General features: G+C 44.0%; 1 protein-coding gene across 1 annotated transcript; it reads left to right on the top strand.

Moving 5' to 3' along the window:
* Window positions 1-27,536, top strand: RBM34 (RNA binding motif protein 34). Its single transcript, XM_009197233.4, has 11 exons — window positions 1-953; window positions 1,060-1,234; window positions 1,483-1,619; window positions 7,436-7,667; window positions 9,811-9,870; window positions 14,162-14,205; window positions 22,875-22,958; window positions 23,109-23,172; window positions 24,954-24,993; window positions 25,257-25,375; window positions 27,175-27,536. The coding sequence occupies exons 1-11, from the start codon at window positions 901-903 to the stop codon at window positions 27,454-27,456; spliced, it is 1,290 nt and encodes a 429-aa protein (XP_009195497.1). The 5' UTR covers window positions 1-900; the 3' UTR covers window positions 27,457-27,536.

Below are 27,536 nucleotides of genomic sequence, written 5' to 3'. Positions count from 1 at the left end.
TCAGGCGAGGAGCACAAAGGTGCCCCTATAATTTGTTTTCTGTAGAGAGGAAGTCTCGCTAGATCGACCAGGCTGGTTTCAGACTCCTAGTCCTCACGCATTACTCCTGCTTCGGCCTCCAAATGTGTTGGGATTACAGGCGAGCCACCGCGCCTGGCTGCAAAGAAAACACTAAGTTAGACAGGATCTGAGCTAGGCCTTGAAGGATGGGCATTATTTTGCACAAGGGGAAAGAGGAGGACAATTACAACAGAGGGGACAAGAATAACAACTGTAGAGGCGGTGGAAAAAGCAGGCTAGAATGTCAGGGGCTGGAGGGAGATGAGTCTGGGAAGATGGGCTGAGAACACCTTGAAGAGTTTTGAATGCCAAGTATCTACTTTTCCAGGGCCGTATTACAATCTTTCGAATTTGTATGTTGACGTGACTCGTTAGAGGTGTGGTCTTTATTTCGGAATAATGTCATATTTCAGAAAAGTTGCAAGAATAGTACAAAGAACTCTTTGTACTCTTAACAGCGACTAGCCAGTTGTAAACACCCCACTGCGTTCACCCCCAACCTCATTTCTTGCCAACCCTCCCTCCTTTTCAACAAGTCAGTATTTTACGTGTTTCTCCCTTGGCTTGGGTGGACACCCCGCTCCTAGCCTGGCTGATTCTTCACACTGCAGGCTTCAATCACTCCTAGAAGACGTCCTCCACTCCCAAAATGAGACTTCTCTGAAACGGCAAGGACCACCAACCAAAGGTGACAAACCTGACGCCTCACCGAGCGCCTCCCACCGCGGCTTGGCGGCCGACTGCCGGGGGAGGAGGGGGCGTGGCCCGAGAGCGGAAGTGCTCGGAACCCGGAAGTGCGAGCTCGCGCGCCGCTGCCGTCTGGGAGTTCTCGGAGTAAGAATGGCCTTGGAAGGGATGAACAAACGGAAGAGAAAGAGAAGTGTCGAGGAGGGGTGAGTGGCGCGCGGCACAAGTAGCTGGGGAGGGATGTTGTACGTTCCCTCGTGCTGGCGAAGCGGTGGTGCGTGGCGTGGCTGAGTTTCTGGCGTCCGTTTCTAGAGAGAACCCTGACGACGGCGTTCGCGGGAGTCCGCCGGGAGACTACAGGGTTGGACAGGTCGCCAGTAGCTTATGCCGCGGCGAGCACCATTCCAGAGGTGGCACCGGTCGGCTGGCGGCCCTCTTCAGTTCTCTGGAGCCCCAGATTCAACCCGTGTACGTGCCTGTGCCTAAAGTAAGTCACTGGGCTTTCTTCCCGAATAGCTGGTTAAAACCACTTACATATGAAACAGGCTTCTTACCTACCGCGTGAAGCGCGATTTCTAAAGGGGGCGCACAGGATTCACTGTAAGTTACCTTTCATGACTCTTACATACCAGTGAGAGAGAAGAGATGCTCATTTAGAAAGACCACTAAATTATGGCTTAGGGTCAGAATTCTAAAAGGATGGGGTCTCAAATATAACTTCAAACTTTTAAAAAGGAAACCATCAAAAAAAGGAAACGGAATGAGGAGGAAGAAAGTACATCCCAGATTGAAAGACCACTTTTGCAAGAACCTGCAAAAAAAGTGAAAGCGAAGAAGAAACACACTAACGCAGAGAAAAAGTTGGCAAACAGGTTGGTAAAATTCTCTTATTTGATGTTAAAGAAATTAGGTGGTAAAGAAATTAACATTCCTGGCCGGGCGCGGTGGCTCAAGCCTGTAATCCCAGCACTTTGGGAGGCCGAGACAGGCGGATCACGAGGTCAGGAGATCGAGACCATCCTGGCTAACACGGTGAAACCCCGTCTCTACTAAAAAATACAAAAAACTAGCCGGGCGAAGTGGCGGGTGCCTGTAGTCCCAGCTACTCGGGAGGCTGAGGCAGGAGAATGGCGTGAACCCGAGAGGAGGAGCTTGCAGTGAGCTGAGATCCGGCCACTGCACTCCAGCCTGGGTGACAGAGCAAGACTCCGTCTCAAAAAAAAAAAAAAAAAAAGAAAAAAAGAAATTAACATTCCTATACCTGCAATATTCGTCTCTTTTCTCATTTCATATTTTTACTTTTCAAAACTTTTATTATGGAAAATCCAGTACATATAGAAAAGTTGAAAAGGCTAAGAAACCCCATGTACTCAGCATCAGCAAATTAATACTTGGCCAACCCTTTTGTATTTTTACCCCACTCATATACCCCCTCATTATTTGTTTTTGTTTGTTTGTTTTGAGATGGAATCTTGATGCCATGCCCAGGCTGGAGTAGAGTGCATTGATATCAGCTCACTGCAACCTCCCCTTCCCAGGTTCAAGCGATTCTCCTGCCTCTGCCCGAGTAGCTGGGACTACAGGTGTGCGCCGCCATGCCTGGCTAATTTTTGTATTTTTAGTCGAGACAGGGTTTCACCATGTTGGCCAGGCAGGTGTCGAACTCCTGACCTCAAGCGGTCTGCCTGCCTAGGCCTTCCAAAGTGTTGGAATTACAGGTGTGAGCCACCGCGTCCAGCCACCCCCTTGTTATTTGGAAGCAAAAGGAAAACTTATGTTTCATCTATAAGTATTTCAGCATGTATATAAAAGAGTTTGGTTTGCTTTTTTTTTTTTTTTTTTTGAGACAGAGTTTTGCTCTTTTTGCTCAGGCTGGAGTGCAGTGACCTGATCTCAGCTCACTGCAACCTCGGCCTCCCGGATTTAAGTGATTCTCCTGCTTCACGTCTCCTGAGGATCTGGGATTACAAGCGCCACCCTGCCCGGTTAATTTTTTTTTGTATTTTTAGGAGAGACAGAGTTTCATCATGTTGGCCAGGTTGGTCTTGAACTCCTGACCTCAGGTGATCCACCTGTCTTGGCCTCCCAAAATGCAGGGATTACAGGCATGAGCCACTGCGCGGCCTGGTTTACTGTTGTCTGGTTGGTTTTGTTTTGTTTTGTTTTGTTTTTGAGATGGAGTCCCACTCTGTCACCCAGGCTGGAGTGCAGTGGTGCAATCTCGGCTCACTGCAACCACTGCCTCCCGGGTTCAAGTGATTCTTCTGCCTCAGCCTCCTGAGCAGCTGGGACTATGGGCGTGCGCCACCACACCCAGCTAATTTTTGTATTCTTACTAGAGACGGGGTGTCACCATATTGACCAGTCTGGTCTCGAACTCTTGACCTCATGATCCACCTGCCTCAGCCTCCCAAGGTGCTGGGATTACATACGTGAGCCACCGCACAGTATGTAATTTAAGAATACGTTTGGTGTTCTTAAATTTATTCTTTACCCTCATTAACATTTTTTTTTTTTTGAGACAAGGTCTGGCTCTGTCACCCAGGTTGGAGTGCAGTGGTGCGATTGTCGCTCACTGCAACCTCTGCCTCGTAGACTCAATCCAGCCGCCCACCTCAGCCTCCTGAGTTGCTTAGACTACAGGCATGCACCACCATGCCCAGCTAATTTTTGTATTTTTTGTAGAGACAGGATTTTGCCATGTTGCCCAGGCTGGTCGCAAACTCCTGGACTCAAGTGATCCAGGCAGCATTTTTTTTTTTTTTTTTTTAGTTAGAAAAATAGAGACAGGGTCTCGCTATGTTACCCAGGCTAGTCCTGAACTCCTGGGATCAAACCATCCTCCTACCTCCGCCTCCCAAAGTGCTAGGATTACAGGCATGACCCACCATGCCCGGCCAGCATAACGTTGTTTAACAGTGTATTTGAATCATGATCCAAATAGTGATCCCATCACATGTACCTAGGTAACAGTCTTCATTCCTCTCTTCTTTGTCACTCTCCTCAAACCTCTTATTTCCTTTTCCCTTTTCTCCTTTCAACTGAAGACCTTTTTACCAGTTCTGGAGCTATTAATCACTAATAGTTGGGAACTGCTATTTTTGTCCTCCTATTTAAACTTAATGTATCTGTACACAGCCTTATTTCTTCCCCTCTTTCTTAGGTGTCTTCCCTCTTGTCCAATATTAACTCAACCACCTGGTTGCTGTGTGTACCATGTATGTTTTTCTGCCTTTTTAGGGACTGTGCCGTCAGATCCATCCACATTCCCCTCTTTCCCTTGTCACTCTTTTTTTTGTTGTTGTTGTTTTTGTTTTGAGATGGAGTTTCGCTGTTGTCGCCCAGGCTGGAGAGCATAGTGCAATTTTGGCTCATTGCAACCTCCGCCTCCAGGTTCAAGCGATTCTCCTGCCTCAGCCTCCTGAGTAGCTGGGATTACAGGCACCCACCACCACACCCAGCTAATTTTTGTGGGTTTTCAGTAGAGATGGGGTTTCACATGTTGACCAGGCTGGCCTCGAACTCCTGACCTCAGGTGATCCCCCAGCCTCAGCCTCCCAAAGTGCTGGGATTACAGGCGTGAGCCACCATGCCCGGCCTGGCCCTTATCCCTCTTTCTACTATATAGATGTGGTCAAGATTCTAATCTTTAAAAAGGACATTCCCCCCAACCACCAAAAAAAAAAAAACCCTTATAATTGCATGTCTCTGTTTGCTGCCATTCCCACAGTCCTTCCCTTCAGTCTAGCTTATAGGAAAAGTAGTCTGTTCTTTTACTTTCTCTCTTTTCTTGACTCTGTTCACCCTTCCACGCACTTGCATTCTGATGGTGGCGGGTTTTATTCTGTGTCCTGACTGTGCCACTGAAGCTGTGCTCACTGAGGCCACCCTGACCTCTCTGACATATGTAATGGGCAGTGCAGCTTTTGTCTTATGAGTCCTCTGTTACCCTTCACGTAGCTGCTTTTCTTGTTGAAGCTGCTGGATTCTGTGAGAGAAATCTCTTCTGATTGTCCTCTTGGCCAATTCTTTCTTGGGGTTATTGTGCTATCTTTTCCTCTGACTACTCTTTAAATGTGCATTTCCCTCAGGGGTCTCATTCTTGGTCATGTTCTTGTGACCCTTTGTCACCCTTTGTTGGGGGCAGTATCTCTTGTGCCCACCGTGATCTCTCTCCTGATCTCCAGACATGTATGTTTGTTTGCCTCCTGGCATTTGCACCTCTTTTTCCCTATGTACCTCCAGGTAAGAATGCTCCACTGGGAGCTCATCATTCTCATCAGACCTGTTCCTTGGCATGAGTGCTACCACTAGCCTTCTAGTTGCCTAAGTTAGTGGCCTGAGAGTCATCCTGTCTTCTTTCCTCTCCTTGCTTAGCTAATCAGTTGCCAAGTCCTGATGATGCTGTTTTTTAATTATCTCTTTAATCTGCCTTTTCCTCTTCACCTCCTTCCCTGCTCTGGTCAGTCTGATCAGTCTTCTCAGATACTGTTGTAACCATATCCTTACTAGTCTCCCTTCTCCAACCTTATCCCCTTTCTAATTACCTTCCACTCTTCTGCCCAAATGATCTTTTTTAGATGCTGTCAGTCTTCAGTGTCTCCTCATCTTCAATAGGATAAAATCTAAGCACTTTTGTGCAACACTGAAGGTCCCTCCTGACCTAGTTCCCACCTCACTGTACTGTCTCATTTCCTTTCACTCCTGCTAGGCACTTAATATACTGTAGCGAGCAAAACACTAGACATGGACCCTGTCCTCAAGGGAGGAGTAATGACAGCCAGACACTGATTTCCTCTTCTGAGAAGCCTTTCTTGTTTTTGTGTGCATACCATGTATCATAGCTGTTACCATTTTGTTGTGAACTTGGTCTGTCTTTTCACTAGACTACTGGAGGCCTTTGATTGTTTCTTTATCTTTGTATCCTCAGAGCCTAGAACTGAATAGGAACCTGGTAAGTATTTGCTGATAAGTGAGTCATTTTTATGATTCTTACTGGCTCTTCTCTTCCCTCACTCCTTTTTTTTTTTTTTGAGACGGAGTCTCGCTCTGTCGCCCGGGCTGGAGTGCAGTGGCGCGATCTCGGCTCACTGCAAGCTCCGCCTCCTGGGTTCCCGCCATTCTCCTGCCTCAGCCTCCCGAGTAGCTGGGACTACAGGCGCCGGCCACCTCACCCGGCTAGTTTTTTCGTATTTTTTAGTAGAGACGGGGTTTCACCGTGTTAGCCAGGATGGTCTCGATCTCCTGACCTCGTGATCCGCCCGTCTCGGCCTCCCAAAGTGCTGGGATTACAGGCTTGAGCCACCGCGCCCGGCCTCCCTCACTCCTTAATATCCTTTAGTTCTCCTTTCAGATTGATGCTCAGACCTTGCTTATCCATATCCAGCAATACTTTATATTGTATTTACCATTTCACAATTTACTTTTGGTAAGAGTCCTTTAAATATTACAGAAGTATGAGAAGTAGGGAATCTGGTTTTTCCTATTGGCCATGTTGCTTGTACAGAGTAAGTACTCTGCTGCCATATTAACCTTTTTAGAGTCTCAGGGAGTGTGATAGTGCCCCTAAAGGTCTAGAGTAGAAAATGAAATTAGGCATTGATAGAGTGTAAACTAAATCTCCAAGAGCTTTAAGTGAATCAGCTTCTGTTTAGATGAACTTGCTGCTGCTGTTGCCTGGCAGATTTAACGTGTTCAAAAATTGAGCTTCACTTATTCTTGCCTGCAGTGGTTCATGCCTGTAACCCTAGCACTTTGGGAGGCTGAGGTGGGCGAATGGCTTGAGCTCAGGAGTTCAAGACCAGCCTGGGCAACATAGCAAAACCCTGTCTCTACAAAAGAAATATAAAAGGAAACCGGGCGTGGTAGCTCATCCCTGTAATCACAGCACTTTGGGAGGCCGAGGCACGCGGATTAAGAGGTCAGGAGTTTGAGACCAGCCTGGCCAACACAGTGAAACCCCGTCTCTACTTAAAAAAAAATTAGCTGGACGTGGTGGCGGGCACCTATAATCCCAGCTACTTGGGAGGCTGAGGAGAATTGTTGTGAACCAGGGAGGCGGAGGTTGCAGTGAGCTGAGATTGCACCACTATGCTCCAGTCTGGGTGACAGAGCTAGACTCTGTCTCAGAAATATGTGTATATGTATTTGTGTATATGTATAAAAGGCTCACACCTTTAGTCCCAGCACTTTGGGAGGCTGAGGTGGGCAGATCACTTGAGGTCAGAAGTTCAAGACCAGCCTGGCCAACATGATGAAACCCTGTCTCTACTAAAAATAAAAAAATTAGCCGGGCGTGATGGCGGGCACCTGTAATCCCAGCTACTTGGGAGGCTGAGGCAGGAGAATCACTTGAACCCGAGAGGCAGAGGTTGCAGTGAGCCGAAATTGCACTATTGCATTCCAGCCTGGGTGACAGAGCAAAACTCCATCTCAAAAAAAAAAAAAAAAAGAGCTGAGCTTTTTCTAACTCTTGAGTTAAATCAGTTTTTTTCTAAAGATACTGGTCAGTTTCTAGATAAAGCTGCTTTAAAAATTTTGATATATTTGTGAGTGGTAAATCTAGGAAAATTCAGAAGACATTGGAAAATATTTCTAATTGAGAAGGTAGGGCTGCGCTTTGTCAGATACTAAATCTACCTGGTATGACTCTTACTGCTTATTTTGTTTTATTTTTTGCCTTAAAAAGGGAAAGTGCTCTAGCGAGTGCTGATTTAGAAGAAGAAATTCACCAGAAACAAGGGCAGAAAAGGAAAAATTCTCAACCTGGTGTTAAAGTAGCAGATAGAAAAATACTTGATGATGTGGATGACACAGTTGTCAGTCAAAGAAAGAAAATTCAAATCAACGAAGAAGAAGAGAGATTAAAGAACGAGAGAACTGTATTTGTTGGGAATTTGCCTGTTACATGTAATAAGAAGGTAAGTTTGTGTATAGTAAAATTTCAGAGAAGTTAATAACTTTGTTCTTCCTGTGTTGAATAAGCATTGAATAATAAGTCATGGATATAACTTCATTGTAAATTATTACATAAATCATCCTAATATAAATGGATTTCAATATCCACCCCCTCCTTTTCATTCCTGCAGTCCCTGCCCTAAGTCAGGCTTTTGCAGATTATATTTGAATACCGCAGTGACATCCTGCCTGGTTTCTTTCTTTCAGCCTTATCTCCTGTTACGTGCCACTGGAATATAAGCTCCATGTGTTTAAAGATGTTTTTCTTTTTTCTTTTCTTTTTCAAGATAGGTTGTCACTGTCACCTAGGCTGGAGTGCAGTGGCATGATCATTGCTCACTGCAGCCTCAAACTCCTGAACTCAAGTGATCTTACTGCCTCAGCCTCCTGAGAAGCTGGGACTACAGGCGCATGCCACCACATCTGGCTACTTTTTGTTTTTGTGGCCGTGGCTACTTTTTGTTTTTGTGGAGACAGGTTCTCGCTATGTTGCCCAGGCTGGTCTCAAACTCCTGGGCTCAAGCGATCTGCCCTCCTTAACCTCGCAAGGTGCTGGGACTTCAGGCATGAGCCACTGGGCCTGATCCTCTTTTTTCATCATTCTGTCTCTCTTTTTTTTTTTTTTTTTTTGAGACAGTCTCACTCTGTCTCCCAGGCTGGAGTGCAGTGGCGTGATCTCGACTTACTGCAAGCTCTGACTCCCGGGTTCACACCCTTCTCCTGCCTCAGCCTCCTGAGTAGCTGGGACTACAGGTGCCTGCCACCACGCCTGGCTAATTTTTTGTATTTTTAGTGGAGACGGGGTTTCACTATGCTAGCCAGTATAGTCTCGATCTCCTGACCTCATGATCCGCCTGCCTCGGCCTCCCAAAGTGCTGGGATTACAGGCGTGAGCCACCGTGCTCAGCCTCATTCTGTCTCTTGACACCTGAAATGGTGCCTTGTGCATAGTAAATATGTGTTGTTTAAAGAATGACGATGTCCTGCGTTTCTTCCATTGTGTGAGGATCGCTGAAGCAAAACCTGCCCTTTGTTTCTGCATGTTCATGTGATAGTAACTGTTGCAATCCTTAGCTCAGCATCCTGCTCATATTTTGAAGGACAATTTAAACTCTACTTCATTAAAAACAGTAGAAAAACCTTTTTGAGACCAGGCGTGGTGTCCCACACCTGTAATCCCAGCACTCTGGAAGGCCAAGGCGGGCAGATCCCCAGAGGTCAGGAGTTCCAGACCAGCCTGGCCAACATGGTGAAACCCTTCTCTACTAAAAGTTCAAAAAATTAGCTGGATGTGGTGACACATGCCTGTAATCACAGCTATTTGGAGACTGAGGAAGGAGAATTGCTTGAACCCGGGACGGGGAGGTTGCAGAAGCCAAGAGTGTGCCATTGTACTCCAGCCTGTGTAACAGAGTGAGTGAGACTCCCATCTCAAAAAAAAAAGTTTATTCCTGGTTTAAACCAATGTGAAAACATGAGAGAATCTATGGAAAGTATAAGTCTGTCCTTAATTTACATGCGATAAAGGTTATAAAAGATTGAAAGAAAAGCATTATACATCCAATGGGTACTAATAGGAGCTTGAATTATGTTTTTGGTTTTTTTTTTGAGACAGAATCTCACAAGTTTCAGTAAAATTTTTTTGTTCATCCAACTGAATAGTCACCTACTTTTCCTGAAATGTTCTTAAAACCTGGCAGTAGGCCGGGTGTGGTGGCTCATGCCTGTAATCCCAGCACTTCGGGAGGCTGAGGTGGTTGGATCACTTGAGGTCAGGAGTTCGAGACCAAACTGGCCAACATGGCGAAACCCCGTCTCTACTAAAAATACAAAAATTAGTTGAGCATGATGGCGGTTGCCTGTAATCCCAGCTACTTGGGAGGCTGAGGCAGGAGAATCGCTTGAAGCTGCGGGGGCGGAGGTTGCAGTGAGCCGAGATCATACCACTGCACTGCAGCCTGGGTGAAAGTGCAAGGCTCTGTCTCAAAAAAAAAAAAAAATACCTGGCAGTAAGGATTATCGGACAATTTTTCTTAATTCCCTTTTATAGCACTTATTTGATATTCTGAGGGTGAGCTAATGTGTATGTGTTTCTTTTCATTTTAGAAGCTGAAATCGTTTTTTAAAGAGTATGGACAAATAGAATCTGTACGATTTCGTTCTCTGGTATGTTTCATTCCCCCATAAAATTACATAATACTAAAATGTGTTGCATTTAAATCAGATTAACTTCTTGCTATTAGTGAGATGGTGGAGCACTTTAACCTTTTGAATCAATAGGTTCAAATTTAACCCAAGAAAAGAGTTGCTCTTATTATCTACTGCTGACTCTTGAACTATTTAATGTAGTGAGTTTACTTAATAAAATGATACTCTTGCTATGAAAGCCTGCAATATACTTTGTACGGTGGATGGGTGAGTTATTTACTGTGTCAACAGAATAGGCTGAAAAGTTAATACTGGTTATCGTTGCTGGAATCCTAGGCATTCTCTTCTTATGTCTCATCATATGCATTTAGTATGGGAGGTGGGTGTGATTGCTGCAAACAGTCCTTGTTCTCTGAGCACAGACAGATCAAGTGTTTAAGTCAATTTAATATTAAAACTTTTTATAGAAGTGAGTTGGATTTTACCAGCTCAGCACTCTGGACCAGTTATAGCCACATTCTTTAGAGCAGGAAATAAGTATCATTTATATTAGTTTTTCCCATACATGATTTTTTTTTTTTAAACTGCATAGGCATAGTTGACATACCATAGTGTACGTTTTTGGACACTATTGCATAATTAATGTATATTAGAATATAGGAAATGTTTATTCTGTTTTTGTTTTTTGTTTGTTTGTTTGTTTTTTTGAGACAGAGCCTTACTGTGTGTCACCCAGGCTGAAGTTCAGTGGTGGGATCTCAGCTCACTGCACCCTTCGCCTCCTGGGTTCAAGTAGTTCTCATGCCTCAGCCTCCCAGGTATCTGGGATTACAGGCGTGGGCTACCACGCCCGGCTAATTTTTGTGTTTTTAGTCGAGACAGGGTTTCACCATGTTATCCAGGCTGGTCTCAAACTCCTGACCTCAGGTAATTTGCCTGCCTCATCCTCCCAAAGTGCTGGGATTACAGGCATGAGCCCCTGTGCCCAGCCTTTTTCATGTTTCTAATTGCTCTTTCTCATGTGATTAGAGTTTCTCAACCTCCATACAGTTGACATTTTGGAGTGGATAATTCTTTGTTGTTGGAGGCTGCCCTTTGTATTATAGGATGTTTAGTAACATACATGGTCTTTACCCACTAGATGCTGGTAGCGCCCCCTGCACCTCAGTGTAACAATGGAAAATATCTTCAGGAATTGTCAAATGTTAGAGGAGGCACAACTGCCCACTTCTATAGAAGTAGACATTACCCAAAGTTTTGACAGTGCCCATAATTTCTGTCAGGGTATCTCTTTCCCACTCTCATCACATATCTTTTGTCTGCCCTTCTGAGTTCCATTTCCCCGTATTAGACCTTTGGCTAATGCATTGTTTGTGGGTGTCTTGTCATACCCTGATTTCAGTATATCTGCTTACTTCCATCCATTCTCACCCCAACCCTATGCTGCCTACTGATTTTTCTGTGGTATTTAGTGGCACCCAGGCTGCAGGTTTTGTGGTTGCCTTTGACTCTGCATTGGCTCACCCATGCTAGTGTTTGCCATTCCTGTCCGTTTTTCAACTGTGATTTCTTCCTAATATGAGTCATTCCTTTCTTTTTCCCTTGTCCTACCTAAGTTATCATTACCTCCTGTCAGAATAGTTGGAGAGGCCTATTATAGTTCCTACCTTCAGTCTTCCTCTAATTTGTCCAACAAAACACTGTCAACTCAGTCTTCCTGAAGCTCTTCTTCCCGGAACCCTTGCTGCTTTCCCTGCCTTGCATTAATGAAACGCCCTTCCCCCCGGCCCCCTCCCTGTCCCCCACCAGCCGCCACACACACACCCCTCACTGGGCCTGCTGTTGCCTTCTCCCCTTTGGGGAGCCTGCCTTGATTCTCCCCAGTCTCTAGGCTACCAGTGTGTCCCTGCTATGCATTTTACTGCACCTATCCCTCATTATAGTACTTAGTACACTCTACTGAAATTGTTATTTGCCGCCTCCACCAGACTGTAAGCTGTGATTACAAATACTCTGTTTGTCTTTCTTCTTGTTGGGTTACCAGCACCTGTACATTGTGTTAATTATTCTCACTGTCAGTGAAATACATCCTTAATTCTTAGCCTGACAGTTCTCCAGTGTGGCCCCGCCCATCCTGTGTTCCTCTGCACATGGGTTTTCTCTCCTTTGTCCCTTTGCTGGTCTATTTGTTTTGCCTGGAATCCTTCCTTAAGGTACCTTTTTTGCCTATGAAAGTATTTTTCAGTATGCGGCTAAAATGTCCCTTCTTCAAAGCTTTTCTGATACTTTATATCATTAAATGATGTTTTTTCCTCCACATTATTCTTGTACTTTATTGCCTTATGTTATACTTATTTATTAATATCTTCAATGGCAGGTGTAGGCCGGGTGCAGTGGCTGATGCCTGTAACCCAGCATTTTGGGAGGCCAAGGCAGATCACTTGAGTTCAGAAGTTCGAGACCAGCCTGGCCAACATGGCAAAACCCCGTTTCTACTAAAAATACAAAAACTAGCCGGGCATGGTGGCGGGGGCCTGTAATCCCAGATATTTGGGAGGCTGAGGTGGGAGAATCGCTTGAACCTGGGAGGCGGAGGTTATAGTGAGCCAAGATTGTGCCACTGCACTCCAGCCTGGGCGACAAAGTGAGATTCTGTTTCAAACACAAACAAAAAAATACAAAACCAAACAAATAATGGGATATAGACCCTGTACAGAAGGCACCCAATAAATATGTTTTGATGATGTCATTCACATGTTGATTATTCATTTAGACATTTCTACATCTTGACTGTTTTTTTGAGGTTTGAGAGTTTGACTATATTAGCAGTTTTAGCAAGATAAACTGCAAATAGAAGAAATAGTTAAAATTTCTTGGTTTTACTATGTAAACTATCAGGTTACTGAGAAAGAAAATAGGTTTTCCAGAAAAGATTTATAATAACTGCCCTACATGGCATTTACGTTCTACATGCTCCTAGATTGTGAACTTGCAGGATTGGTATCTTTTCACCTTGATCTTCTCAGTACCTGGTTGCATTTGGCAGGTCGTCGACAGCTGTAGTTGTTGACGTATATTTCTGCCTCTTCCATGAAGTTTTCCTTACCTACCCCATCCACTCTTAAAGGAGACTATATGTGACTGAAAATAAAGTGAACCTGAATATAAAGGGGATTCCCATACCTGCACAATGAAAGACACCATGCATTTTTTTGCCTGTTAAAATATATAAACTCTTAGAGATACAGGTGATATGTCTTTTTATGTTATTCATCAGTTTAGTTAGACATATTTAAAAATTAGAATACACGATAAAATGTTACTTTATACACCTTTCTTTTTCCTTAACATTTTTCTTTCTTTTTTTTTTTCGAGACAGAGTCTTGCTCTGTCGCCTAGGCTGGAGTGCAGTGGCGCAATCTCGGCTCACTGCAAGCTCCGCCTCCCGGGTTCACGCCATTCTTCTGCCTCAGCCTCCTGAGTAGCTGGAACTACAGGCGCCTGCCACCTCTCCCGGCTAATTTTTTGTATTTTTAGTAGAGATGGGATTTCACCGTGTTAGCCAGGATGGTCTCAATCTCCTGACCTCATGATCCACCCGCCTCGGCCTCCCAAAGTGCTGGGATTACAGGCATGAGCCACCGTACGCGGCCTTTTCCTTACATTTTTCATGTGTCTTTCATCGTCGGTGTCTCTTCCTGGTGTCCTCTCTGTTGGAGTCATCTGATGCAATTTGAGAGCCCAGAATCTTAACTTCTGTCTGGGTTTTTGAGCCTTTTAAATCTGAGCATGATGGTTTCGTTGGAAAAGCTTATCCTAAGCCACAAGCTTAATTTCATATAGCATTAGGATGATTGGCCAGGCACAGTGACTCATGCTTGTAATCCTAGCACTTTGGGAGGCCGAGGCAGACGGATCATGAGGTCAGGAGATCGAGACTATCCTGGCTAACATGGTGAAAGCCCATCTCTACTAAAAATACAAAAAATTAGCCGGGCGTGGTGGTGGGCACCTGTAGTCCCAGCTACTCGGGAGGGTGAGGCAGGAGAATGGTGTGAACTCGGGAGGCAGAACTTGCAATGAGCCGAGATCATGCCATTGCACTCCAGTCTGAGCGACAGTGTGAGACTCCGTCTCAAAAAAACAGAAAAAAAGAAATACATTAGGATGATTGTTTTTGATTTGTTTATTTCCCTGGAATGTTTTTGATCACAGTGTACTGGAGTTGGATATTTAGACTTCACTTAAAATATTAATTTGAGGTAATATTTCAAATACTGTCTTTAATACTTTTTCTTTCTCTTAAAAGATTCCAGCAGAGGGAACTCTATCCAAAAAGCTGGCAGCAATAAAGTAAGTCTATAATTAGAGGAAGGGAATCACCTTAAACTTTCTTCCTTTGTGACTAAAAAGTGAGACCATTTCTTAACAGTTTCATATATTTTATTAATATAGTTGGATAATAGAGCATGCTTGACTATTTGCTTCTGTATTTTAGAGCCTTTAAATTTGTCACATGTTTTTCTTTAAGCCATAATGTAAATTATAGAGTCGTAGAAAATATTACTGGAAATTGAGCCATGGAAATTTTACGAATGTTTTTAGTGTTTGGAAGCGACTGTAAAGCTTCATGCCTGAATTTTCTCATACGGATTACAAATGTCTTATTTCCTGTGTTTTTCCGGAGAGAATTCACGTTTGCTTGTGCTGGTCACCTGGGTATACTGCCGGCCGGTGACCACTTGACATTCTCTGTCTGAGGGTTTTGGACCATCCTGGTAATGGCTTGTTTCCAGTGCTCGGGATTTTTTTGTTTCCCACTCAGTGCCAAGAATGAAACATACAAGTCTCCTTGTTCGCCCTTCCATATGGAAGGCTTATTTTTCACTTACCTTCAGCTTTATGCTGGTTTCCTATTAGTCTCATATCTTGGGTGTTTTTCTGTATTAATGGTACGTGAAATGATGAAGTTTATGATCAGAGATTTCTTTATATTAGATAAAATATAATGTACTTCAGAAACATTTCTGGGAATCCTGTTCTATCAAACTTCTGTATGACAACAGTCCCTTTGGACATCTTGGTGACTCCATTTCAATGTTCAGTCTTCATTTGGAGTTATTTCGCCAACCAGGTCTTCGCCAGTTTTTCCTCATAACCATCACAGCGCCAGGTGTATAGTTAAGATTTGATGAATGTATAGGTTCCCACAGTGTTTGTGGAGGTAACCAAAGATGCAGATCCTGCTAGATACCAGGCATTGTTCAGTGCTGTGGATACTAAAAGCTTTAGTAAGATACAACCCTTCTTTTTGAGTCATACTTTTATTTCTGTATGAGGTTGAAACCCAGGAGCCTAAATTTGAATAGAAACAGAGGTTCTGATAGGTGTATGTACAAGTACTACTAAGGAGTTTAGCGGGATATGTTAGAAAATTGGAATTTTCACACCATACCGTCAGCTTCTCCTCCAGCCCCATCTCATTGTTTCTTTGTTTGTTTGTTTTGTTTTGTTTTAACATACAAGCTCTTGCTCTGTCACCCAGACTGGAGTGCAGTGGCAAGATCTTGGCTCACTGCAGCCTTAAACTTTTGGGCTCAAGTGATGCTCCCATCTCAGCATCCCCAGTAGCTGGGACTACAGATGTGCACACCACCCTGGCTATTTTATTTTATTTTATTTATTTGTTTTATTTTATTTTAATTTTAATTTTTATTTAATTTAATTAATTTATTTTATTTTATTATTTTATTTTATGGCACAGAGTCTCACTATGTTTTTCAGGCTAGTCTTGAACCCCTGGCTTTAAGCAATCCTTCTGCCTCAGCCTTCTGAAGCAGTGGGATTACGAGCATGAGCCACTGCCTTTTTGTTGTTGTTTTTAATTCTAAATGTAATGATGGCTGGATGTGGTGGCTCACAACTGTAATCCCAGCACTTTGGGAGGCCGAGGTGGGCGGATCACGTGAGGCCAGGAGTTTGAGACCAGCCTAGCCAACATGGCAAAACACTGTCCCTACTAAAAATAGAAAAATTAGCAGGGTGTGGTGGCTTATGCCTGTAGTCCCAGCTACTTGGGAGGCTGAGGCAAGAGAATTACTTGAACCCAGGAGACGAAGGTTGCAGTGAGCCCAGATTGTGCCATTGCACTCCACCCTTGGCAACAAAGCGAGACTCTGTCTCAAAGTAAATAAATAAAAAAAATTTAATTATATACCTTTTCTCTAGTCAACCAATTCCCTACCCTAGGCAAGTGTTTTTAGTTTCTTATGTAAGCTTCTACAGATATCTTAGCATTTAAAAACTGATACGCATACATGTTCTTCTTTCCACATAAAACATTTTAACTCACTGGTATTCAACATATACACTACTCCACACTTTCCCTTTTTCTACTTGGTACAACTTGGAGATCTGTTTATATTGGTGTGAAAGTGATTATTTTTATAGCATTTTTTAAAAACGCCATTTTTCTTTTTTTTTTTTTTTTTTTTTGAGACGGAGTCTCGCTCTGTCGCCCAGGCTGGAGTGCAGTGGCGCGATCTCGGCTCACTGCAAGCTCCACCTCCCGGGTTCACGCCATTCTCCCGCCTCAGCCTCCGAGTAGCTGGGACTACAGGCGCCCACCACCACGCCCGGCTAGTTTTTTGTATTTTTTTTAGTAGAGACGGGGTTTCACCATGTTAGCCAGGATGGTCTCGATCTCCTGACCTCGTGATCCACCCGCCTCGGCCTCCCAAAGTGCTGGGATTACAGGCTTGAGCCACCGCGCCCGGCCAAAAACGCCATTTTTCTTAGAGTATTCTGTAGGTGTACCTTAATTTATTTTATCAAATCTCCCACTGATGGACGTAAAGTTTTTTCCCAGTCTCATGGCCATTACAAATAATGCTAGAGGCCGGGTGCGGTGGCTCATGCCTGTAATCTCAGCACTGTTAGAGGCCAAGGCAGGCAGATCACTTGAGCCCAGCACCTCCCTGGGCAAAATGGCAAAACCCCATCTCTACAAAAAATTAACTGGGCATGATGCTGTGCACTGTAGTCCCAGCTACTTGGGAATCAGATGAAGGAATACCTGAGCTCAGGAGGTGGAGCTGTGATTGCGTCACTGGCACTCCAGCCTGGGTGACAGAGTGAGACCCTGTCTTCAAAAAATAAAATAAAATAAATAACCTTGCTGTAATATTTTAGCTGGTCATGGAGGCACGACTCTGTAGTCCCAGCTACTTAGGAAGCTGACGTGGGATGATGACTTGAGCCCAGGAGCTTGAGGCTGCAGTGAACTGTGATCACACCACTGCACTGTAGCCTGAGCAACCAGCAAGACCCGCTCTCTCAAAACAAAACAGATAATGTCAGAGTAAATGAGTGACCTTGTACTCAGGTAATTTTGTACATGAGCTAACTTATATGTAGGATAAACTTCTAGCAGTGGCATTGCTCAGTCAGAAGGGCATTTGCATTCATAATTTTGACTCCTGTCTCGTAGAGATTGCAACCTATTTATGTTCCCACATCTTTACCAACAGTAACGTTTTTTACTTTACAAAAACGGTATGTTGGCCAGGAAAGATGGCTCGTGCCTGTAATCCCAGCACCTTTGGGATGCTGAGGTGGGTGGATTGCTTGAGCCTAGGAGTTTGAGACCAGCCTGGGCAACATGGCGAGACCCCATCTCTACAAATAAATACAAAAATTAGCTGGGCAAGGTGGTGCACGCCTGTAGTCCAGCTACTCTAGGGGCTGAGGTGGGAGGATCACTTGAGCCCAGAGGGTGGAGGCTGCAGTGAACCATGATTGCACTACTACCCTCCAGCCTGGATGACAGAGTGAGACCCTATCTCAAAAAAAAAAGTACGTTTTTGAGCTTTGTGATTGTTGGAAACCTGATAGTTGAGTGTGGTATTTCTAATTTGAATTTCTCTTATGAGTGAGCATCTTGTCATGTAATTTAAGAGTCATTTGTGCTTTGTTTTATTTGTATTACTAATCTTACTGATCTGTGGGATGTTCATGAAATCAGCCTTTTGTGACATGAATTGTAAATATTTTTTCTCTATTTGTCATTTGCTATTTATTTATTTAATTTATTTTTTGAGACGGAGTTTTGCTTTTGTTGCCCAGGCTGAAGTGCAATGGTACGATCTCAGCTCACTGCAACCTCTGGTTCCCTGGTTCAAGTGATTCTCCTGCTTCAGCCTCCTGAGTAGCTGGGATTACAGGCATGTGCCACTACGCCTGGCTAATTTTGTATTTTTAGTAGAGACGGGGCTTCCCCATGTTGGTCAGGCTGGTCGCGAACTCGCGACCTCAGGTTATCTGCCTCCCTCAGCCTCCAGAAGTGCTGGGATTACAGGCATGAGCCACCGTGCCCGGCCCTTTTTTTATTTTTAAGAGATAGAGTCTTGCTTTGTTCTCCAGCAGGAGTGCAGTGACTATATATTCCACTATAGCCTGGAATTCCCTTTGCTCAAGTAATCATTCTGCCTCAGCCTCCCGAGTAGCTGGGACTACAGGTGCACACCACCACACCCCAGCTCGTTGGCTTTTTGACTTGGCTTATGGGAAATTTTGCCATGTAAAACTTTTTTCCTTTTTCTTATAGCCAAAATGTTTAAAACTTTTTTTTTTTTGGTTTATTAAGGCTACTTCCAGTAAACTACACATATATGACATGTACAGTTTTATGATTTTAACATATGTAGGCAGTCTTGAAATCACTGCCATAGTCCCAATACTGAACGCTTTATCTCCTTGAGTTTCTTCCTAACCCTCTGCAATATGTCCCTCCACCTCTGTCCTCAGGTAGCCACTCACTTGCTTTCTGTCTGTGTTGTTAGTTTGCCTTTTCCAGAATTTTATGTAAGTAGAGTCATCATACAGGGTGTACTCTCGTCTAACTTGCTCAGCATAATGATTTTGAGGTTTGTGTTTTTGTGGGGGAGGGTTGGTGGAGGGGAACAGTGTCTTGTGCTGTTGCCCAGGCTGGAGTCCAGTGGCAGATTATGGCTCACGGCAGCCTTGATCACCTGGGCTCAAGCAGTCCTCCTGCCTCAGCCTCCTAAATACCTGGGACTACAGGTGCTCACCACCACACCCAGCTGATTTTTTAAAGTTTTTAGTAGAGCCAAGGTGTCACTATTGCCCAGACTGGTCCTGAACTCCTGAGCTCAAGCAGCTCTCCTGCCTTTGCCTCCCAAAGTGTTGCAATTATAGGCTTGAGCCACCGTGCCCGTCTGAGATTTGTTCTTATTATTGCAATGCATTGGTAATTAATTCGTTTTTATTGCTCAGTAGTATTCCATTGTATGACAGTACCATTTGTTTATCTATTCACCTGTTTATTGTGTTGTGTTGTATTGTATTTATTGTGATGTATCGTATTGTATTGTGATGGAGTCTTGCTCTGTCGCCCAGGCTGGAGTGGCACCATCTTGGCTAACTGCAACCTCCACCTCCCAGGTTCAAGTGATTTTCATGCCTCAGCCTCCCGAGCAGCTGGGATTACAGACACATATCCACCATGCCCGGCTAATTTTTTCATACTTTTAGTTGAGATGAGGTTTTGCCATGTTGGCCAGGCTGGTCTAAAACTCCTGACCTCAGGTGATCTGCCCACCTCGGACTGCCAAAGTGCTGGGATTATAGGAGTGAGCCACCGCACCCGGCCCCATTCACCAGTTTATGAACATTCAGGTTATTTCAGCCTTTGGCTGTTATACATAAAAATGCTAAAAAGATTTGGGTACGGATCATTTCTCTTGAGAAACTGCCTGGTGGGATTGCCGGATCTTATGGTATATTTTAACTTTCTAAGAAACTGCAAAATTGTTTTCCAAAGTGCTTGTACCATTTCACATTCCTACCAGCTATAGATGAGAATGTCAGTTGCTTCACATCCTCACCAGCACTTGGCATCGTCATTTAATTTTAGCCATTCTAAAGGTTTGCCAACCACAGCGACTACAGATGTTAAGCATCTTATGTGCTTACTATTTGTATCTATTCTTTGGTGAAATGTTGGTACAAAAATTTTGCCCATTTTTTAGTGACCTTTAAATTATTTTTATACAATTGTAAGGAGTTATTTATATATTGTAGATATAACACCTTTTCCTGCTATGTGTGTTTCAGATATTTTGCTCCAGTTTGTGGCTGGCTTTTTTAGAGGTGTCTCTCTCTGTCGCTAGGCTGGAGTGCAGTGGTGCGATCCCAGCTCACTGCAACCTCCGCCTCCTGGGTTCAAGTGATTCTCCTGCCTCAGCCTCCCAAGTAGCTGGGATTACAAGCGTGTGCCACCACACCTGGCGAATTTTTGTATTTTTAGTAGAGACTGGGTTTCACCATATTGGCCAGGCTGGTTTCGAACTCCTGACCTCAGATGATCCACCCACCTGAGCCTCCCAAAGTGCTAGGATTACAAGCATGAGCCACCGCGCCCGCCCAGAGGTGTCTCTTAGAGATTGAAAGTTGTAGGTTTTATCAAAGATCTCATTTAGAGAGTGCTGTTGTTGGCCAGGCACAGTGGCTCACACCTGTAATTCATTACTTTGGGAGGCCAAGGCTGGCGAATCACCTGAGGTCAGGATTTCAAGACCAGCTTGGCCAGTATGGTGAAACCCTGTCTCTACTAAAAATACAAAAATTCGCCGGGTGTGGTGGCAGGCATCTGTAATCCCAGCTACTCGGGAGGCTGAGGCAGGAGAATCGCTTGAACCCGGGAGTTAGAGGTTGCAGTGAGCCGAGATCGTGCCATTGCCCTCGAACCTGGACTACAAGAGTGAAACTCCATCTCAAAATAAAGAGTGCTGTTGTTTGTCATTTGCTTGGTAGTCTGGTGGGAGTGGGCGCAGCAGGGTCTCTGCTGTCTTGTCTTAGTGTTTCTGTGTCTCAGGAGTGCACCTGATCAGGGCATTTTTCCTGGGGCAGCCAAGCTGTGCCAGATGCCTTGTACCTTTAGTGGGGATTGTGCAGAGGATGTTTCCCACCTCTCCCCTGGTAGCTGGACTCCTCCCTTCCTCCGGCTGTAGGGGTCTTCTCTGTGCTCTGGAGTGACAGGGTTTGCTATCCCTCCCCTAGCAGCTTAGCCTTCTCCTCTATCAAGAGAAGAATCCAGGTGGGGCTTTGTGCCTTTCCCACACTTTGGCCGTTCCGTCCTCCAGGCCTGCAGCACCCACGGCTGCGATGTCAGCCTTTCCCACAGAGTGGAGGTCATTGGGGCAGATCCTGAGGATGGGTGCACACTCCTGCGCCAGCAGCCTCCAGGACTTTGTTTCAGGCCCAGCCCACACTGAACTCTAGTGTTTTAGTGAGATCATGGTGGGAATCTTTCCTGCTTGTCTGGTGTCCAGCATTTTGCCCCTGTGCTCAGCCATCATAGAGCCAGTAGAGCCAGTGCTTCCTCTGTCTCTCGTTGGAGGGAGCAGGCGTGTCCTTAGCTTCTAGCTGCTGGCTTTCCCTAAGACTTCAGCTCTCTGATGGCTGCAACAAAAGTTATGACGCTGTGGGTTATCTGGTTTCTTCTTAACTGGTAAGGGCAGGAGTGATGCACTTTCTGGCTTTTTACATTCTAGGTGGAAGTGGAACTCCAGCATTTGTTCCTGGGGGTGCACTAGGATGTGTTGGATTTGGATGTTGTCAGCAGCTGTGTGTTGTGTGAAAGAGCAGGGCTCTAGAGTCAGCTAGACTTGGTTTCAGTCCTAGGCCAGCCACTTGTTGCCGTTTCATCACAGTCACGTACCTCTTTCAGTCTCAGCTTCCTTACTCATAAAATCAGAAAAAAAAAAACACCTGTTGGAGTTGTGAGATTAAATGAAATACATTAAATATCTAACTGAGTGTCTGGTATATATTAGGCATTCAGTAAATCACAGCTGGTTTAATCAATACAAAAGCATTAGTGTAGTATATTATTACAGAATGCCATGAGTCATGTCAAGCACTGTTTTCCAGTTCCCTTCTTGATGATACTCATTTGTGTAGTAGCGTTTTTGTTACTTCAAAACAGTAGGTTGATGTCTTCAGGGAAAGATCAGTGTTCATTACTAGGTCCTTTTTGCTAACTCCTCACAACCAAATTATATCACCGTTTTGCAAACCTAGTGACTTAATGAGTTTAGGCATTTAGTAACACCAGCTGCAGTCATTGACACAGGGTAAAAACCAGTCATAACATGACTCTCTGGAAAGAACACAACACCCACCAACGGTCGTGACAAAGGAGTCACATCTGAGTCTGATCCAGCCTTTGGATGCAGCTGCCAGTTTACAAGAAATATAGAGGACAAAGGTTTGTGTTGAACTACTTGATGAGCTTGCAGTCACAAAATCCAGGCTGGGGGGAGTTCTGCAGGCCAAACAGTGAGATACAGAGATCCAGAGAAAGTTCTGTAAATTAAACAAGATTCAGAAGACATATCAGGTCAAAAGAATAGACAAGATCAAAGTATGATGTCTAAGAATAGACACTTGGCTGATAAAACCACAAAGATGTGCAGGGAAGTAGTTCCTATAAAAATGGGAATGGTGGTTGCCTTTGGAGGGAAGGAGGGGCTGCAACTGGAAAGGGCCACAGGGAGGCTTCTGAGTGGGCTACAAGGCACACTGAGCTGTTAATTCGCTCAGCTATACGTGGTTTGTGCACTCTTCTATATGGGTGAAAGAGGAAAACTCACGTCTCACAACTGTTTGTGTGTTACATACGGACTGCAGCTAAGACGTTAGTTTTTAGTTCTTGTATGGTTCTCAGGGATTCATATACATGGTCCATCTGTTTTCTCATGGTTATGACTCTTAAGAAAGTGTGGGTTGTGTCTCCATCAATATCTTTAAGTTGTGTGTTATTTTTTGAGTTATTACTAAATATTTGTTCAAAGAGATGAAATTTCCACCCAGGAATTCTTGTCATGTGTGTTGATTAAGAGTTGAAAACAAACTGGATTTTTTCTAGTGACTTTGAGGCTAACAAACTTTACCTTGTCTCTCTTTTCTTTCTTTCTTTCTTTTTTTTTTTTTTGGTGTAGACGTAAAATTCATCCTGATCAGAAAAATATTAATGCCTATGTTGTGTTTAAGGAAGAGAGTGCTGCCACACAGGCGTTGAAAAGGTAATTTTATCCCTTAGGTTTGAACAGAGTAATTGTCGTATAAGTATGTGTGAGTGCTTTGTTTATTCTTTGGTTTCACTTTAGCATAGATGTTTTAGTAATTGAGTACTCATTTTTAACAACCATTTTCCCTTTGTATTTATAACATAGAAATGGGGCCCAAATTGCAGATGGATTTCGTATTAGAGTTGATCTCGCATCTGAGACCTCATCTGTAAGTAGTACTTGATTTGTTTAAAGAACGAAAGCTTTGTAGAGAGAAATCTTTCCTTCCAGGCTTTTCCTGGAAGGGGACTGGAATCAGCAATGTGAGGGAAGCACAGAAGGAAACAGCCTATGTCCTCTGTGATTACAGAGTTGATGGCAAGAGAGGCACAAGGACTGAGGTCAACATTCCCTTCAAAAACGTAGTCCTGGCTGGGCACAGTGGCTCATGCCTGTAATCCTAACATTTTGGGAGGCCAAGGCGGGAGGATTACTTGAGCCCAGGAGTTAGAGCAGCCTGAGCAATGTAGCAAGACCCTGCCTTTACAAAAAAAAAATTAGTCAAGTGTATGATGCATGCTGATAGTCCCAGCTACTCAGAAGGCTGAGGTGGGAGGATCACCTGAGACCAGAAGTTTGAGGCTGCAGTGAGCTGTGATCATGCCAGTGCATTCCAGCCTGGGCAACAGAGGGTGACCCTGTTTCTTAAAAAGAAACAAAAACATAGTCCTCTTCAAATAATCATAATTAGGTCAGTAGGTACATTAGACATCATCTGGTCTAACACTTTATAGACCAAGGTCTAGAAAGTTCAGTTATTCATTAGACAGTTTTTAGTACATACTCTGTCAGAGATACAGTTCTAAGACATAGTCTCAACTTCCTAGGAGCTGACAGTATATGTTAGAAAGGGTCGGAGTGACAGGTCATGTCACTTGTATAAGTACTGTCGTCAATGCACAGGATGATTTGTCAGCTCAGGATTGGGACACTTGACTTGGGGATATGCCAGGAAGAAGGGACAAGGCAGGTTTCCAGGGGAATAAATTTCATGATAGTCTTGAAAGATGAGGAGATAGAACTTACCCTGTGGAGAAGCAGGGGTAAAAAAAGAAAGAAGAGAAGGCTTATGTAGACCAAAAGTGTTGTAAAGGCTGAGGGCCATGTCTGGGCAGAAGAACACAGTATAAATGGTGAGGACAGAAAATAATTCACTCAGGAGATGGCAAGAGCTTGATACAATTATTAGATGGGTGAGGTGTGTAAGAGTTGCTGTTGGACAAATAGGTAGAGGCCAAATCTTGTTGACTGTGCTTCACGCAGAGGAGTCTGGATTTTGTTCAGGAGCTATTCTAAAAATTTAAACTCAGAGTGACATGACCAGATTTGGACTTGAAAAAGGTGCCTAGAAATGAACGAAGGACACTTAGTTCAGCCACGGAAACATAGAGTGCATTTCTGTCGATATCAAAGCAACTTAGTGGGGAAATGACAACGACCCGGATGAAAGCCCTGGCTTGACCTGGGGACCCAGTACAGGGTCAACAAACTATGGTAGAGAGCTAAGTCTACCTGCTGCTTTTTTCTTGTTAATAAAGTTTTCTTTTGACACACAGCCACAACTATTCGTTTGTGTACTATCCATGGGCTGTTCTCAAGGTATAATGGCAGAGTTGAGTAGTTGCAACAGATTCCACATGGCCTGCAAAGCCTGTATTTGCTATCTGGCCCTTCACAGAGAAAGTTTGCATGCGCCCAGTGTAGCAGGCTGTTCCTGTCACTCCATGTGTCAGTGCCAGCTGTGGACAAAAAGCCACTCCCTTCCTCTGGTACCCACACACAGTCCAGCAGGGAAGACAGAAGAAACAGAATCGAAGAACAGAATGTGTGACTAAATTAGGAGACTGGTGACCTGTCAGATATTGGGGGAAGGAGAGTGAGCGAGGATTTTCAATGACTTCCATTTTCTGGTCTAATGAGTGATTTTTATTAACTGTCTTTTTGTTTCAGAGAGACAAGAGATCGGTTTTTGTGGGGAATCTCCCTTATAGTAAGTTTGTTTAAACAAAGTACGGTTAATGTTACTAAATAAATAACAAGGAAATAAGAACTGAGTAGTAATTTAATGTTTTGATTTAAGACTAATTTTAAAGCATGCAACGTGTTTGCCATGGCAGCACATGTACTAAAAAGTATGCAATATAATGACTTATTATCATGGGGCCATGCTTAACTAGCTGTATCATTAAACATCTCCATGTTTCTGAGGAGCTCCCAACTCTTTACTTCCATTTTGGTTGAATTTGTTTTCAGAAGTTGCAGAATCTGCTGTTGAGAAGCACTTTCTGGACTGTGGAAGTGTCATGGCCGTGAGGATTGTGAGAGACCAAGTGACAGGCATCGGCAAAGGGTTTGGCTATGTCCTCTTTGAGGTATGGGAGACTAATGCATTGTCACTGTCCTTCGAAGTGCCCTGGGAGGCATTGATACTACTACGTGTCATCATTGAGAGATAACTTTCACTTCCATTCTCAAATTCCATCTTAAGAAAACTGGGCTGGGTGCAGTGACTCACGCCTGTAATCCCAGCACTTTGGGAGGCCGAGATGGGTGAATTTCTTGAGCTCAGGAGTTCGAGACCAGCCTGGCCCACATGGTAAAACCTCGTTTGTACTAAAAGTACAAAAATTATCCAGGTGTGGTGGCGGGCGCCTATAATCCCAGCTACTCAGGAGGCTGAGGCAGGAGACTCACTTGAACCCGGGAGGTGGAGGTTGCAGTGAGCCGAGAATGTTCCATTTTTCTCCAGCCTGGGCCACAGAGCAAGACTCCATCTCAAGGGGGAAAAAAAATACAAAAAATTAAAAAATTAGCCAGATGTGGTGGCTCATATCTGTAATCCCAGCTACTTGGGAGGCCAAGGCAGGAAAATCACTTAAACTTGGGAGGCAGAGGTTTCAGTGAGCCAAGATCACACCACTGCACTCCAGCCTGGGCGACAGAGCAAGACTCCATTTCAAAAAAAAAAAAAACCGGCAATGCGCGGAGGGTTGTGCCTGTAATCCCAGCACTTTGGGAGGCCAAGGCGGGTGGATCACCTGAGGTCGGAAATTCGAGACCAGCCTGACCAACGTGAATAAACCCCATCTCTACTAAAAATATAAAATTAGCTGGGCGTGGTGGCACATTCCTATAATCCCAGCTACTTGGGAGGCTGAGGCAGGAGAATCGCTTGAACCCAGGAGACAGAGGTTCTTGTGTGCTGAGATCGCTCCATTGCACTCCAGCCTGGGCAACACGAGTAAATCTCCGTCTCAAAAAAAAAAAAGAAAACAAGAAAACTGAATTTATAACCTGCCATAATATATTGCTACAACTGCACCTATCCAAAATATGTCCCAGTTCTTTCTTCATACTAATTAAATGTTTTAGATCCTGGATATTAGAAGGACTAAATCACTGAATCTTCTCTACCTTCTGTATGATAGAGTAAATAATTGACATTAAGGTATAAGAAAGTTTTATTCTTTGTACAAAATTAGTTATATTTAGTTCACTAATTTTTAACCAGTGTTTCATGCCTGACAATATTAAGGAGTAAAAGAATATACAGGCTGGGCATATTGACTTGTGACTGTAATCCCAGCACTTTGGAGGGCTGAGGCGCGAGGATTAAGGTGAGGACTTCAAGTTCAGCCTGGGCAACATAGGTAGACGCCGACTCAACAAAAAAAATATAGAAGTAAGGCCGGGTGCAGTGGCTAACACCTGTAATCCCACCACTTTAGGAGGCCAGCGGAGATGGATTGCTTGAGCCCAGGAGTTCAAGACTAGCCTGGGCAACATGGCAAAATACTGCCTCTACAAAAAAATACAAAAATCAGCTGGGCGTGGTGGTGCACGCCTGTAGTACCAGTTACTTGAGGGACTGAGGCAGGAGGATCACCTGAGCCTTGGGAGGTCAAGGCTGCAGTGAGCCACCCAATCTAGATGGCAGAGTGAGACCCTGTCTTAAAATAAGAAAGAAAAATTAAAAACTAAAAATCTAGCTGGTCATGGTGGCCAGTGCCTGTGGTCCTATCAGGAGGCTGATACACCTGGGATTGGATGGGGCTTATCTGTGCAAGCTCAAAAGTCGTTCTCGAATCTGTTAAAGTGACACTTTCACTAGTTTCTTTGCAGATGGGTTTCTGGTAGAGATTAATGTATTGTGTTTTCTTTTGATTTGCAGAATACAGATTCTGTTCATCTTGCTCTGAAATTAAATAATTCTGAACTCATGGGGAGAAAACTCAGAGTCATGCGTTCTGTTAATAAAGAAAAATTAAAACAACAAAATTCAAATCCACGATTGAAGAATATTGGTAAACCTAAGCAGGGACTTAATTTTACTTCCAAAGCTGCAGAAGGACATTCTAAAAGCTTATTTATTGGAGAAAAAGCTGTTCTTAAAACGAAGAAGAAAGGACAGAAGAAAAGTGGATGCCCTAAGAAACAGAGAAAACAGAAATAACAACCAGGAACTGCTTTTTCTTTTCCTGCTGAGTACTGCTAATAAAAGTGCAGTTATCTGCTGATAGCATTGTCTGCTAA

The sequence above is a fragment of the Papio anubis genome, chromosome 1 (assembly GCF_008728515.1).
Source record: "Papio anubis isolate 15944 chromosome 1, Panubis1.0, whole genome shotgun sequence".
NCBI classification, from domain to species: Eukaryota; Metazoa; Chordata; class Mammalia; order Primates; family Cercopithecidae; genus Papio; species Papio anubis.
This window is presented reverse-complemented; position numbering and strand designations above follow the sequence as displayed.